Below are 15,061 nucleotides of genomic sequence, written 5' to 3' on the forward strand. Positions count from 1 at the left end.
GTTATCCTAGAAGATGAGAAAATAGAGAGGAGGTGAGCCACCCTACTTGGATTCATGTACCCATTGCACCGATCTTCGAAAAAGCATGGGGCTCCATGTGAAGTCCGGTGCCCGATAGTGTTATCCAAGGGGGTTGAGAAGAAAGAGAGACCGCCCAAGTCATTGGAGGTGAGGTCCATGCCCCTACCCTCACTTATTCTTATGCGTTGGGCTTTGGCCTAAAGGGTGGTTGGTTGGTTGGTTGAGGAGTGCACATCATTCCCACTAGGGGGCTCGGCTTGAAGGCCATTGTAAAATTAGAGGTGAATCAAACTTGGATTGCATGCTTGGTTATGTGAAGGGTGTGTTTTAAATTGTCCAACGAGACCTTAAGAGTTTTGCTTTGCTTGAATATTCTTAGAGTGTATGGCACGTGGTTAGCATCCATGGTAGATAATGTGGGGGATCTCATCCTCCCCGGTTGGCTACACCCTTGTTGCCTACCTAATGGGTTGATTGAGTTGCATAACTATCTTTGGCACTTAGATGATTAGTGTTTAGATTGTGAGTTGCTTGAGGACAAGCAATATTTAAAGTATAGAAACTTTGATAAGCACCAAAGATAGCTATAGAAAGGGTCAGATTTAAGATGTAATTACGTTGTTTTTATACCCGTTTATGGTCAATTCGTGTGAGAAAAGCTTTGATGTGTTCATTCTTGCAAAACTTTACCTTTTGTTGTGTTTCAAAGCTATTCTTATAAGAGTAGAGAAAGCCGGAGGCCAAGGAAAGAAGCAACGAGGTGGACCGCACTTGTGGATCCTGAACCATGTACAGGTTCATGTACGCTCGTACTCCCCCTCGTACGCAGCGGATTTTTTGTCCAGCTTCCTCCTCTACGCGTGGAGATGGCGTGGAACAATTCCAGTAGTGGTCTACGCCTAGGGTCCACGCGTGGAGCCTGCGTGGGGCACCTTCATTAAGGGCATTTTTGAGAATTGACTTTGAAGAGGCTATTTAAAGCAAACCCCAATACTTTAGGGGGAATCATCTCCTGATTTTGAAGATCAATTTCTCTCCTTCCTTCCTTAGGGGATTTTCTTCTTCTTAGTTTTAGATTCTAGGTAGAAACGTAGAATATATCTAGAGTTTTACATTGGAATTGAAGATTGATTGATCTCCTAAGTGGTAATTTCTTCTTTATCTTGTCATTTCCATTAATTCAATTGCAATTTCTATTCTAGCTCTTAATTGATCTTAGTTTTCCTTTTGTTTTGATTCCTACAATGATTTGCTAGTTTAGATTGGGGATTGGATGTTCCAATCTAGTTATTGTGCTTGATTTGATACAATTCTTCCATTGATTCTAGAAATGTTGATTTAAGGTTCTTATATCATGTGTGGTTGATGAGTAGCTTGATTGGTGCCTATTTGTGGCCACAATAGGTAGGGGAAGTATAGATTGTGCGATAGTGGATCTATGTGAGTCCTAATTGACCACATCCCCGCCCTTGATCCGAAAGGATGACGCCTGGGAGGAGTGGTAGGCCAAGTGTTGGACAGAATGCCCCATCCGAATGAGGAATCGAGAGTCCGGAGTGCGACGCCACCCGGTGATGGTGTCGTGGGCTCCCTTGATTGAGTCCGAGTCACATTGCCTAGAATCCTCGTAGTAAGATCAAACATGAGACCTAGATAGGCCATCCAACCCCTTGTTTCTTTTCATTGTTTTCCTTAGTTTTACCCTTGCTTACCGCTTCTTTTATGATTCTTTTGTTTGCTAGTGATTCTTGTAACTCTTGTCTCTTAACATCCTAAATGCCAACATGTAATTCGATTCCAATTTTTCATCCTTGAGAACACGACACTCGGGAAACTTCTTCTCCATTTTATCACTTTCATCCACCACTAAAACTACAATATCATTCTTGTATTACGAATTGCTTAACTTTCTTTGGGGTTGGGAACCCTTATTTATACAAATGGAAGGGGAGTTGATCTTTGTAAGGCAACCCTAAACTACCATAAATGCTTGAAATTTCTTTCCTTATTACACTTGGTCTAGCTTCCTAAATTATTTTGATCATCTTTCCATATCACGTCCATGGGATCTAGTATAATTTCCATCCCTTAGGAAACTTCCTAATTTGCTTCATTTGTGCCCTCTGACTCCGATCTTCATGCTCGGCTTGCTAGAGCCGAATGTTGGTTCCCTTTTGCCTTCTTCCCAGACATGGCCCGGTCTTGAATGTGACCCGAGCTTGGCCTCTTCGCTCAGCTTTCTAGGTTTGAGACTTCCTGTGTTTCTTGAGATTCTCACTCAATTGCAACGAAACATCCTGATTTACTTTGCCGATCGGTCATCGGTCGGCCATTCTTCTCACCTCTCCCATGTATTCTTCTCATGTAATCCCTTCCACTCATTCTTCCTCGACGTGCCGACTCCCGGCTATAATCGATTTCCTCAAGTTCATTCTCTCTCTCAATGAGTGCCCCGGCTTATCCCCACTCGTCTGTCCTTTCCTCCCGAGCATTAGATCCCGAGCCTTGGATCTCTCTCGCCATCAGATGTGATATCTACCTACCCATGCTGCAATGAGGAAGAGGAAACCTAGGACCACACACTTCTCATTTGTAGCACCACTCGCAATGTTTGGTGCCAATCCTCCTATGAAAATTTTGTGACTAATGCCCAAAGCCTCACTACTAGGATGCAAAATACAATTCACGATGGTAGTTCATCCAAATCAAATTTGATGATCCAAGATGTATTCATCCTAAGCGCAATCTGGCAAGGTCGCAACGAACTCTGCTGGGAGAACACCCCTTTAAATCCAATCGCAATGTGGAGTCGGTGGAGAGCAATAGAAGCTCAAATCACTAGTTGGCTACCTATGAGATCCAGAACTTTTCATGATCGAATCGAGGTCACCTAACCTCAGACTGCTACCAACGTTCCCATGGTCTGCTGGATGGACGCAGCCCTCTTTCCCCAATCGTCCAAAGTGACCTTCAAAGCAGTCTTATTATCTAGAAAAGGAGAGTTCATTGCAACAACAAATGGAGTATTATATTGGGCTGCCCTCAATCCCCCACCTTGGTTGAAGTGTTGAGTTACAAAGAAATCCTTGCCTTGTTGAAGAACCGGGTAGTTACAAGTGTTAGGCTCAAACCCGATTGTTTAAGCGTTGTTGGCGAGCTAAAGAAGAATGTCCAAGGCCAATCTCACACATGCCAAATTATTCACTCTTGTATCATGTTAATGGAGTCCTTTGATTCTGTGTCCTGTGTCTTTATTAGGAGGTCGACGAACCATATTACCCATGCACTTGCTAAGGTAGCTTGCTCTCAACCCGGCTCCCGTTCTTGAGATGATTCTCCACCTAATTGTATTCGTTCTCTTATTACCAGTTGTCATTAATATATAATTTACCTTTTGATTGTAAAAAATAAATAAATAAATAAAATTATCATAGAAAATTTATGCGCTTTTAAGGTTGCGAGGTTATGTTGCTGTGTGATGGAAAATTCTGGGGTCTGGCCTCCTATGCTATGGAGAGATTGAGAGGAATGGAATTAAATGAGATTTAGCGTTTTTTTAAACCTTTTTTTTTTTCATATTTGGAATCTAGATTTATATAAATGGTAACACATCACAACTCGCAAATGAATTATTATGAATTAAAAAATAAGTCTAATCACTAATAACATGCTATTTTTTTTCGTGTTTAATTATGTGTTATGTTAATAGATGGTATTGATAAATATCAAACTTTTAATTCAATATTAAAATTTTGAACCAAAATCATACATTGTGATACTTGTTTTCATGATATAAGAATATATACCAAGAAAGAAAAAGTAAGTGATGAGTTTGAAACATTTATTCAAACTAAAAAGAAGAAAATTCAAAATAAAAACAAGGTAATTCAATTTTTTAAAAATTCCAAAAACCAGAAATTGATAATGTAAGCTCAATCAATCTTTTTTTTTTTTTTAATGTAATTGTATATATAAATATTATAAAGGATGATTGATTGTACAAAAGCAACTGCCATGTTGATAGTTGTTCAACTATTTGCTTCCAAAGTCAATATTATGTACTCTCCATTCACAACTGTTCAACGTCAAAAAAAATTGCTCATCCAAAACCTGCAATGACCCTGGAAAGTCAATAATTTGTTTCAATCAATAACCTGCAGAGACCAGGTTACCAAGTTCAGTCTAATTAGCTCTCTTTGGAAATGAAATGAAATTGTAATGATTAGAGCAGTGAAATTAAAACTGTTGAATCGCTCTAATAAACTCTCTTTTCCATGGTTAATCGCTTCAACTACAATCCATCCAAACAACCTTACGGGGAGCAGTTCTAGTGTGCTTTTAAGCAATACAATTAGGATCAAGCACTTACCACTACACCAAAAGCTATCCGTAAATTGGCTCTAATACCAGTTGTTAGGATCAAGGGCATACCACTGTGCCAAAAGTTATAACTAATAGTGAAGGCGCAACTTAATTTCTTTATACCACCACACATTTTCGAGAGCCAAGGTGCTGGACTTGATCCTTTACCGGCCTCCGCCAAACAATTCCCTAGGCACATGGTGCTGGACTTGGCCCTTACCGACCTCCGCCCAACAAGTACAATTGGACCACCCCAATCTAACTACTCCAGTTCCACCCACCTCTCCCAAGGAGAGCCTTAGTAAAATCAGCATATGTATTTGATAGTATTAGGAATTCATTCTATCATTGTGAGGAGAACCTAAACTGCAATAGTACAATACAGAACACACGTCCCATGTCAACCACACAACAGAAGAGAATATTACCATGTGGAATCAGTCATCTATCCGAGATACTTTAATAAGACACCGTCATTACCCAGTACAAAACCTTGTTTGTCATTGATAAACCTGCAATGCATAAGTTGATGAAATGATGAGCTGTCCTTTGACCCATAAGCAGCTCAGCGAGATGTTGTTGCATTTAAGTCAGTTTGACAGACAAACAATTTAATTATTTTCAGTTTTTCATCTGCTGCTATGAAAATGAATAGAAATGCAATAAGTTCTTAAAAGTTGAAACAAATGAAATGGGGAAGGAAGTATATCAGCAACTGCAGATATATGGATAGGTTAGAAAGTCTCTAAACTTTCCTCCAGAAAGCACATTACAAAATTGAAATTTTAACTTCATATCTATTGAAAATCAATGCAGTGAAACATTAGATCAAAGCTTGCTTAAGTACAAAGCTTACTTGACTGAATAAAGATTAGCTGCAATACTATCAGCTGCTTTGTCACGAATCCATGTCTTGCCACTGTTTGTGGTTTTCAACAAAACCCCACTCCCACCAGCTGCCCAAGCCTCATCCTGTAAAAATTAAATTTATGGTTGCCACCGTGTTTAGATTGAAGAAAGAGGAAGCTATGCACTAAGATGGTAGGGCAACTAGACCTAGTGTCAACCTGTCATCTTGCATAAAACACAATAGTAGTTTCAGCTAAAATCTTTCCTTTTTTTTTTTTTTTTTTTTTTTGACTTTCTTCTATTTCCTCCTCTGCATCATTTTTCTTTTTCTTTTTCTTTTTATGCTTTAGCATTTTGTTATACCCATTTGAATAGTCATCTCAAAACTACTAAAGACATATCTGCATGCCATTCAATAAGAACTACACTCGCTAAAAAAACTGACCTCTTATCTAAAGGACTCATTTTACCTGTGAGCGAAAACCAACATCAAGAATGCCAAAACCACGACTCTGCACAGGAATTTCTTCAAAATCCTCCGTTAACTAGAAAGAAAAGATGCCTGAGCCTCAATGAAGGATAACAGAGAACTGGATAGAACAATCTTACTACTCATCAACATAAAAATCAAACTATTCATCTAAAAAATCTTATAACATTCTTAGAAGAAGCAAATACAGAAAGATAATTTACAAATTATGAAATAAATATCATGAACATTCAAATTAACTAAAATGAAATCCTATATCAAGCAATTGGTTTATTTCTAAACTTCATGAAGTATTAACTTAGGCTGAATAAATATCAACAGAAGGTTCTACTATCTTTCTAAAATTTTCCACTCTCTCTCTCTCTCTCTCTCTCTCTCTCTCTCTCTCTCTCCCTCTCTCCCTCTCCCTCTCTCTCTCTCTCTCTCCCTCTCCCTCTCTCCCTCTCCCCCTCTCCCCCTCTCCCCCCCTCTCTCTCTCTCTCTCTCTCTCTCTCTCTCTCTCTTGAAGAGTGACAAAAGCTTGAGGAATCTAATGTCATTGCCAAGTATAAGAATTGTTGACAAACATCAGACTAGCTATTTTCTGAAGGTGATTTAGTAATCTCCTATCTACAAAAGAATGGTTTCCAACTAGAAATTGTAACAAGTTGAATAAGAAGAAGATTAATCATTGTCCAATCCTGAAAAAGATCAATGCTAAATCATATGTAAACCGTCCTGGTGGGTTTAGGCATTTCCCCTATATTAATGTTGCAGACTTTCGAATATTATTCACTAGATTACCCCCTTTATTCAGAATCCTTGAGATAAATCTTTCAGAAGTGAGGAAGACTGATTTTCAGAAACCAATTAATCTACTTCAAGAAATGAAATCCAATGTGAAGTCAAAGAACCTCAAGGATGTGAAGCCCGTGGAAGGATCCTAGAAGTCCTAATCTATAAAAATCTAGTTTAATAAACAAAGTGAAAATTATGCCGTGAAGTATAGAGCTTAAAGTATTTTTGTAATCCTAGCCATTGAATTATGTAATGTTTGATCTTTGGGGTACTAGTATAACTAGATTCTTCCCCAATGGAATTTTCACCATTCAATAATACAAAGGTATTTCTTATATAATCTTCACCAAGCATTCCCTATTTTCTCCCTAGATTCTTAGGAATTTTAAAGTTGTGCCACAAAGAACTAGTTTAGGCAATAACCTTCAGATCTAATTGAAATTTGTAACGTTTCCACCAAAAATTGCAACGTTTTCAAAGTTTGATACAAAATAAATCTACGCATAGGTGATAGGTCCCTTGTAATTTTTCTTCTGGCAGGGGAGAATATTTGGTTTTAGCAAATCAGGAAATGCAACACCTTAGGCTGGGCTGAAGGCAACGGATTACACAGGAAGCTTTACTTATTATGCTAGTTGAGGTGTGGATTTTAGAAAAAGAAAATACATTATGTAAATTTTATTTGGACTAAATTTTTGTAATTCTCAATGCAGTGTGCCCATTGTTATTCATATAATAAATGTTGCTTTTCACCACTTTTTCATGCTTAAATATTAAACTAGCATAAGGAGATACGTTTATGGATCAAATTCAAAGGAAAAGCTCTTGCATTTACTTACCCCTGTTCCTTTGCTAAGATATAATCCTCCGCCACGGACTAGTAGCCAAAGGCCACCATCAGCTCTCCAGCCCATGTTTTGGATTCTTCTAGCCACAGCCCTATTATGTGGCTGCCAGAATGGCTGCAGTGATTTACATATAGGAAACATCTCATTATCATACTAAAGCAGTTAAGTTCCAGCTTACCAACAAAGCAATAAAAATGCATATTATACTAGTGTGTTCTGTTCTCTTTCTTTATTTTCATTTTTCAATAAATGGAACTAAAGGAAACAGGAGGCAATAGGAGCTATGAGTAAATGAACCAGTAAGGTACAAACAATTGGCTGTTAGAAGGTCCATCCACAGATTCATGTGACCACGGGCGCACACAAAAGATTGAAAAGAAGTGAGAAGAACCTCACCTGCCCTGGCTCCCAGGTCAAATAGAAGTTACCACGGCTTGAAACAGCAACATAACGTCCATCAGGGGAACGGTTTACAGTACTAAATGTTCCTGTATAGTAGCTAGCCCCACTAATACCGCTAGAAACTGTTCTGCAATTAAATTGGGGCATGTGAATATCATTTTGAAGAGTTATACTCTTCCAGATATGAATCCTAATTTAATCTTTTAGCCATACAATAATAATAGCAATGGAAGAATTCATTCTAACAATTTACTTCCCCTGTTCCACTTACTGAAAGAATTTTTAGCTGAAACACTACAAATGATGATTAATACTGTCAAAGAATGATTGAATTCATACCATCATGAAGCTTAGTCCCAACAGCCTTCTGCACAAAAATATCTCAAAAAGACCTTGGTGGCCTAAGAAAGCAGCTTAGCTACACTAAGAGCCAGTGCCTAGTACCACAGCATTCGTAAAGGTATAGAAAAACCAATTCTATAGAATCTGACTTACATTCAGCAACTAACCTTGAAAACTTAATTTGTCTATGAAGTTTCTTTAGTTCATTCTCCATGAAACTTTCTAATTTTGAAAACTTCTAGAAACTCAATAACTTAAGTACAAAAATTTCAAAGAAATGCTGCCTATGAACTATGAAGTTACTTCAATAGGTAGAGGAAAATATGTTGAACATGTATTCTAAGAAATGACCCTGTTACTCTGTTAGTGAATCAGCAGGAGCAAAGTATAACCAATGATAAAAGGATTACAAAAAAATCCATTATTTATGAAAGATAGGTTTTGATGGCATAAGGTTGACCGATAGCTCTATAATGCCAAGAGTTATAAGAGTAGTACTGTCAGCAGTACTCAAACAACAATGTGTTAAACACATAACCTGTGAATTTGAACTCAAACTAGTTGGCAGTCAAAAATTATATTTGTCAATGGGTTACCTATTCAGTGTAGCAGAAACAGTTTCTTGCACAGCAGCCCTCCAGTTGTATCCCTTATTTGATGTAAGATATATAGCACCTTCATCAGTTACCATTTCTGCACTGTTTTCACCTGTAGCTTTTATATATACCTGCAAATAAAACATAAATGATTTCTTTGGGATGAATGGAATTCAGAAAAAGATAACAGAACTCACGAAAGTAAAGAGTCCATTCATTGTCCTTACTCCTTAGCTTCCCAGGTTAAGTTTTCAGCAATTTCAATGGACAAATCTTAAGGTGCTACTTTCAAGAAACCCAAGATATAATAATAACAACAGCAACAAGCAATAGTGATAACAATACAAATTCAGGAAATTCTCAGCTTTCAGTTAGTGCAAATCAAGCAATGATGTGAACATTGTATGTCATAGTGTGTAAAGATCTCATAAGATAACAAATTATGGACTTCACATCTATTCTAACTCTCTATCTCAATAATCTTTCAACTTGTGTTTTATTATTTTAGATCTGGTTTTCTGACCAAATAACATCCCCATAAACAGACATCTCAATTTTTTCAAGTTCTTTCTAATTGAAATCTGTCACAAGAATAACCTTTCAATTGCATAGCTTCAACCTCAACCTTGTTTGCAGAACATGACAATTTCCTGCCATACACTCACCAACTTTTGAGAAGGGAAGGATGTGATTGTGTGCAGAGGAGTAAACGTACTGCCTACTACATTCATATAAATTTCAGCAGGCTGTTATAGATATGAGAGATCTCCACACTGAACTAAATTGATGCGCACAGAAGTTGGAGATTAAAGGTAAACATGTATACCAGACCAGACATAAATTTAAGGAAGACGATGAAAACTATTTCTTCAAATCAAAGCAATTCACATGCTTAGAGCCATGTGTCTTTTGTAGTAATAGTTACAACCAGCTACCTACCAAAGATTTTGCAGTACAACAATGATGAAGCGGACAACTGCTCAAACATGGAAGGAGTTGTGGAAGAATTGTATACCTCTTATTAATCCTAATGTTGAGTTACAAGTGTTTCCAAAGTTTAATGACTAAATGAATACCATGTAAAGCTAAAATACTTGATATATAAAAGTTAAACCTCATCCAGGACCATTAAGGAAGAAAATACCAAAAATGTTAGGACAGATTAGCAATTCAAAGAATAGGACTCTATATTTAAAATTGCAAGAAAATTTTATTTGGCCAGCTACAAATTGGGAAGACTGGCAGGAACTAACAGAAGTTCCCAAGATAAAAGCTACCTTAATCCCTAAAGAATTGTAAATTTTTAATTTAGTGTGCCCAACTTCATGAGAGAAATAATAGTACAAGTCATATGCTATAAGTCTACAATGTTATTTTTGGACACTCTTGTCTTCAAGAACTAAACTGTTCAGACAGCATCATATACACAGTTAAACTTCAATCTAATAGCTAACATTACAAGTAAATTCCTTTAAATAGAAAATTAAAACATAAAATGGTAACAAACAAAGTCCAGGGTATCTCCTTACCATATCACCAGGTAGCTGAGAACTTAATGGTATTCGCTCCCAGTTTTCCCCAGCATCAGAAGTGTGCAACAAGATGGCTGGTTTTCCAACAATCCACCCCTCCTTCCCTTTGAAGCTTATTGCATTAAACCGATAATTGAAATCTTCCTCCTCAGCTGAGGAAATAGATCGTGAAACCCAAGTGTTTCCTCCATCCTTAGTTTCCAAAATTGTTTGTCTAGTCCCCAATAGGAAGCCTGATAAGATTAATATTCACCAGCAACTAAATTAAACTTCAGAATCAAATTATCACCAACTCTATTGATTGGTAATGCATTCATCCCCTATATATAACTTCATAAATAATTATACACACAGGACATAAACCTGATATACAGGATATGCATAGGACATCAAATAGGTTCATGGCATACAAATGTCTGATAACTAAAATTTGGAACTACAACGAATATATTATGTTACCCAGAATGCAGCTTCTCATGATTAGGCTAAACTAGGACAATCAGGATGTTTAAAATGACTTAAAATTTATAATTCACTAGAGAATATTAAATTTCTTTTTACTGGATTACTTAAGAAGAAATTTCTTTTTCCCCTCAAAAACAAAAAATACTTTCCCCTTGCCTTAAAATGCAGGAAAAAAAAATCCAGAAAATTTAAAAAGGAAAAAGAAAATCCTCCTTGCTGCAAAGGTGCATAACATTCACGAAAACACTGCTGAAACCACATGAACTGTCGAAGAAAATAAGAGAAACTTCGACGCATTATACTTTCAGCTACGGCAACAAGCTAAAACGGACCGTGATTGGGGTCGTCCGGTACGAAAGCGATGTCGAGAAGCACGACGCCGGGGTCGATAGGCAAGTAAACCCTCTCCCACTCCGACAGCGGCTCGTCGGCAGCTCTTGCCGGGCAGAGGCCAACCAAAGGCGAGAGAGAAGCAGCAGCAGCAGACTCCGCAATCAAACGCCGGCGACTGAGAGACGCTGTGACGACCAGACGCTGGGAAAGGCGGCGGCTGGTGGCAGGGGTGGAAGCTCGGAAATGTCGGCGTAAAATGGCGGAGCTGTGGCTGTGTAGAGAGGGGTCGAGAGGAGCGCGGAAGGAGTTGGAGCAGTCGGTGAGCACTCGGGGAGACGCCATTGGTAGACAGACCCCTTAGCTTGTTTCTGCTATGCTATTCTGTGTTTGTGCGTGTCTTATCCGAAACAGAAAGGAAATCGTGGTTGGTTTGATCTTAACGGCTTCGCGGGAGGTTTCGCGTCTACAAAACTCATTGCTATACTAGTGGTCCAAAATCAATTTTTGATGATTCCGCAAATGTTAACGGAATTTTTTTCTTCTTTTTTTTTTTTTTTTTTTGTAAAATCATTGCTATACACTAGTTTTTTCTAAGCGCGTTGGGCGGAAACTTATGCACAACATTTAAATTCGATTAATAAATTATTTTGAAAAAAGATTAAAAAAAAATAAATACATTTGTAACTTTTTTTTGAATTGACGAAGTTTCATAAATATTCATGTAAAGTTTATTTTGTTGATGTATATGAAATTTATACAAGAAATAGAAATTCATTGTAATGAATATATACAACTATAATTTTAAGTAAGGGTACTCAACGTTATATTACAACTATCTTCTCCTTATGTTATTTAGTTAACATGTATCTTTCATGTATAGCTGTCAATACGGGTCAATCCGGCCCATAAGGGTTGGCCCGTCACGGGTTGGTGAAAAACGGGCCGGGACGGGTCGGCCCATTTTTCAAACGGGTTGGGAAAATTCCAACCCAACCCGTTGGCTACGGGCCAGCCCGTTTTTTTTTTTAAATTAAAATTTATGAATTTTTGTATTTCTTTAGAATTAAACTCTCAACCTCTAAATTAACAATTACCACTATTTCCAACTAAATACATGAATCTTTTTGAACCAATGCTATGTATGAATATATAAATAAATAAATAAAATAAAATAAACATATATGTATGTATGTACTGTGTATAAATAAATATAAATAAACACTTGAATTTAATTTAGATTAGTTGATGTATATAACATTTGCACAAAACCATTCAACAAACATATATGTTAAATATGCTATGTAAAATATTAATGTATGTACGTACTCTGTGTGTGTGCGTGTATATATATATATATATATATATAATTTATTTAATTTATATTTAATACTAATATAATTTACCTGTAACATATTAATCAAAGTCTTATTAACAACATTTTAAAATATTAAAATACATAATTACACAACAAATTTAAGTGTAGGGGGTTGGGGTGGGTGGATGGGTTGTACTCCCACACGGGTTATACGGGTCGGGTCAAAAACAGGTCGGGCTAGAAATTCTCTAACCCAACCCATCTAAAATACGGGTTAAATGGGCCCAATCCGTATTTTAGATGGGTTGGGTCCGTTTTGACAGCTCTAGTTTCATGGTTTCCAATCTCACATAAAAGTATGTTGCTTATTGGTCCTAAACTATTTCAAAATGAAAGTGAAAAATGTTTTAACTATTAGAGAGTGTAATTTATAGGTTTTGTTATTTGTTGAATTGAACATCTAAAAATAAGTGATAGCCGTTGTTTTGATTGAGAATACCATTTTTCTTACATGTAAAATGGCGTATTTTATGAAGAAAGCACATTAATGTAAATGCAATTGAAAATGAATACTTAGAGACATATCCTTCTATATTCATATTGTCGTAGTGAAATCCAAGTATCGTAGAAGCAACTAATAAATTACAAATGGAAACAATTTAAATTAAAATTAAAATTTAGGTAAATTATTTATGCCTTCATATCACTTCATAGCATAATAATTAAATATTGTTTTATGTTGTCAACATTTTGCTTTCTATATGTGATTTTCTTAGAGTTAATTCTATTTTTGACCCTAAATTTATATGTAGTAGTCCACTTTAAGTCTTTTTTTTTTTAAAGAAAATCCGTTTTTAGTTCTACTATTATTGTGGCATGATCATTTTTGTCCTTAATCAACAAAGCAATTTAAATATCGTTAAATACAAGGATATCTCCGTCTTCATTTATGGATTTTTTCAAAAAAATAAATATAAAAAATATAGTGGGTCAACTTAATTAATTTGTATTAAAAAGATCAAAATGTCTTTGTATTTAATGGCATTTCAACAATTTTGTTAACGGATTACTAAAAACGGTCATGTCATAATAATACTATGACCAAATAAAGATGTTCTAATTAAAAAAAAATGACTAAAAGTAGATTATCACATATAAATCTAGGACTAAAAATGGAATTAACTCATTTTCTTAATTTCGCTATCAGCACCCAAAAGAAAAACAAATGAAAATGATGATTAACAAATGGACTACTCCTCAATCAATAAGCTTGGAAACTTAATAAAAAATTTTGAAAACAAGAAAATAGAGTAAATTGTATTTAGAAATTACCTACTCTCGTTTTGAGTAACATATCACACCAATGTATTGAACCATAGAGGATTTCTCATATATAGATATACATATTACTTGAATTCAATTGTCTCAATTCAACAACTAGCATGGATTGATATGCAGAAACCATGTGTCACATGTGAAATAAATAGTTGTCAAATGTAAATAATTAGTGATAGAACTAATTTGTGTATTTTGTATGTACAGAATGTGTGCAAAGAATGCAAATGAAAAGTATAAGGATTATAGAAATAGTTGAAGAAGCTTTATTATTTCTCATTCAATGTTGTAGAGAGGTATTGTAGAGAGAGATAGAGTGGAGGAGGAGAGAGAGTCCCTTTGCTTTGTGTTGAAATAGACATTATATAGGCCTAAAAGTTAACCCGCTAATTTTGACCTTAACTCGAATCGTTTGACCTCGATCCGACTACAAAATGAGAGCATGGACGTACATAGAGGTAAACCTAGGGAACATTCCCTATCAAGTAGCCCCATCCGAGCTAATAAGGAAGGGTTCGAGCTAGAAAATCTAACTATATAGTCCATGACTTACGCTGGTTGCCTCGTTAAAAAATCTTACACTAAAGAAATCAAGTGGAAAAAATCTATCTAAGGAAAACGAGCGCAACAATAGTCTTTTGGACTATAAGGGGTTGTCTGAATTTTCACCGATCTAGAGATCGGATTTGAAGCATGAGCTACTTAAAAAGCATTTATCTCGAAGTGAAAAAAGTATTAAAAAAAAAAAAAAGTTGAGCAGTTAATAGAATCACAATTAATTGCTTTGATTCTAGCTCTGATATGCTCTGATCTATTGTCAAACGTGAGTCATCAAGAACAAAGTACAGTGTGTTAATATGTCTAATATGTCAACCGGCCTGTATAGAAAGCCACTGAAATCCCTAGAAGCATGCTTTGCAATGAGAACATTGGTTAGTAGCCTTCTACATAGGACTTCGATGGTAATATTTAGGGCACTGGTAACTAAATTTATCAAAAGCAAAGTTTCTGCTATTGGGAAACTTAATATTCCTAGCAATACAGGAATTTTATCAATGAACCAAACTATACCATAAAGCACCCGGGAAAGAGGTTCATCATTAGTATGGGACTAAGTTTGGTTTGGTATGTGAGCAAACATCATTAAGAAGCATATGGCCAACAAAGCTGCACCAATTACTAAATAAGTTGTTTTCAGACAATATATCACTTGAATAGTTCCCAAAGGGAAGCACCCCATAAATATCGACAACAAGGAGAAAGAGGGATGACTACTTGTCTTCCAATATGCATGATGAATACTTGAAAGAAAAGCAATGTAAGGAGACTAACAATTGAATTTGAATTAGAGAATATATTGAAGAGGACGGTACAGAAACGCACAAACAACTTAT

At 36.2% G+C, this 15,061-nt stretch overlaps 1 protein-coding gene across 3 annotated transcripts; it reads right to left on the minus strand.

The window, feature by feature from the left end:
* Nucleotides 1–3,893: 3,893 nt before the first annotated feature.
* Nucleotides 3,894–11,447, minus strand: LOC115997037 (photosystem II stability/assembly factor HCF136, chloroplastic). Of its 3 annotated transcripts, none has more exons than XM_031236484.1 (9): nt 11,017–11,447; nt 10,217–10,452; nt 8,688–8,818; nt 7,744–7,876; nt 7,339–7,461; nt 5,703–5,777; nt 5,240–5,355; nt 4,812–4,895; nt 3,894–4,131 (listed from the first exon to the last, which is right to left on the minus strand). In XM_031236484.1, exons 1-8 carry the CDS (start codon nt 11,357–11,359, stop codon nt 4,829–4,831), a joined length of 1,224 nt encoding a protein of 407 aa, XP_031092344.1. In that variant the 5' UTR covers nt 11,360–11,447; the 3' UTR covers nt 3,894–4,131; nt 4,812–4,828. The 3 variants fall into 3 exon arrangements, with proteins under 3 accessions (XP_031092344.1, XP_031092346.1, XP_031092345.1); XM_031236486.1 differs by having other exon boundaries at nt 3,894–4,142; XM_031236485.1 differs by having other exon boundaries at nt 3,894–4,175.
* Between the last annotated feature and the right edge of the window lie 3,614 nt (nt 11,448–15,061).

This window comes from Ipomoea triloba, chromosome 11 (assembly GCF_003576645.1).
Source record: "Ipomoea triloba cultivar NCNSP0323 chromosome 11, ASM357664v1".
Taxonomy (NCBI): domain Eukaryota; kingdom Viridiplantae; phylum Streptophyta; class Magnoliopsida; order Solanales; family Convolvulaceae; genus Ipomoea; species Ipomoea triloba.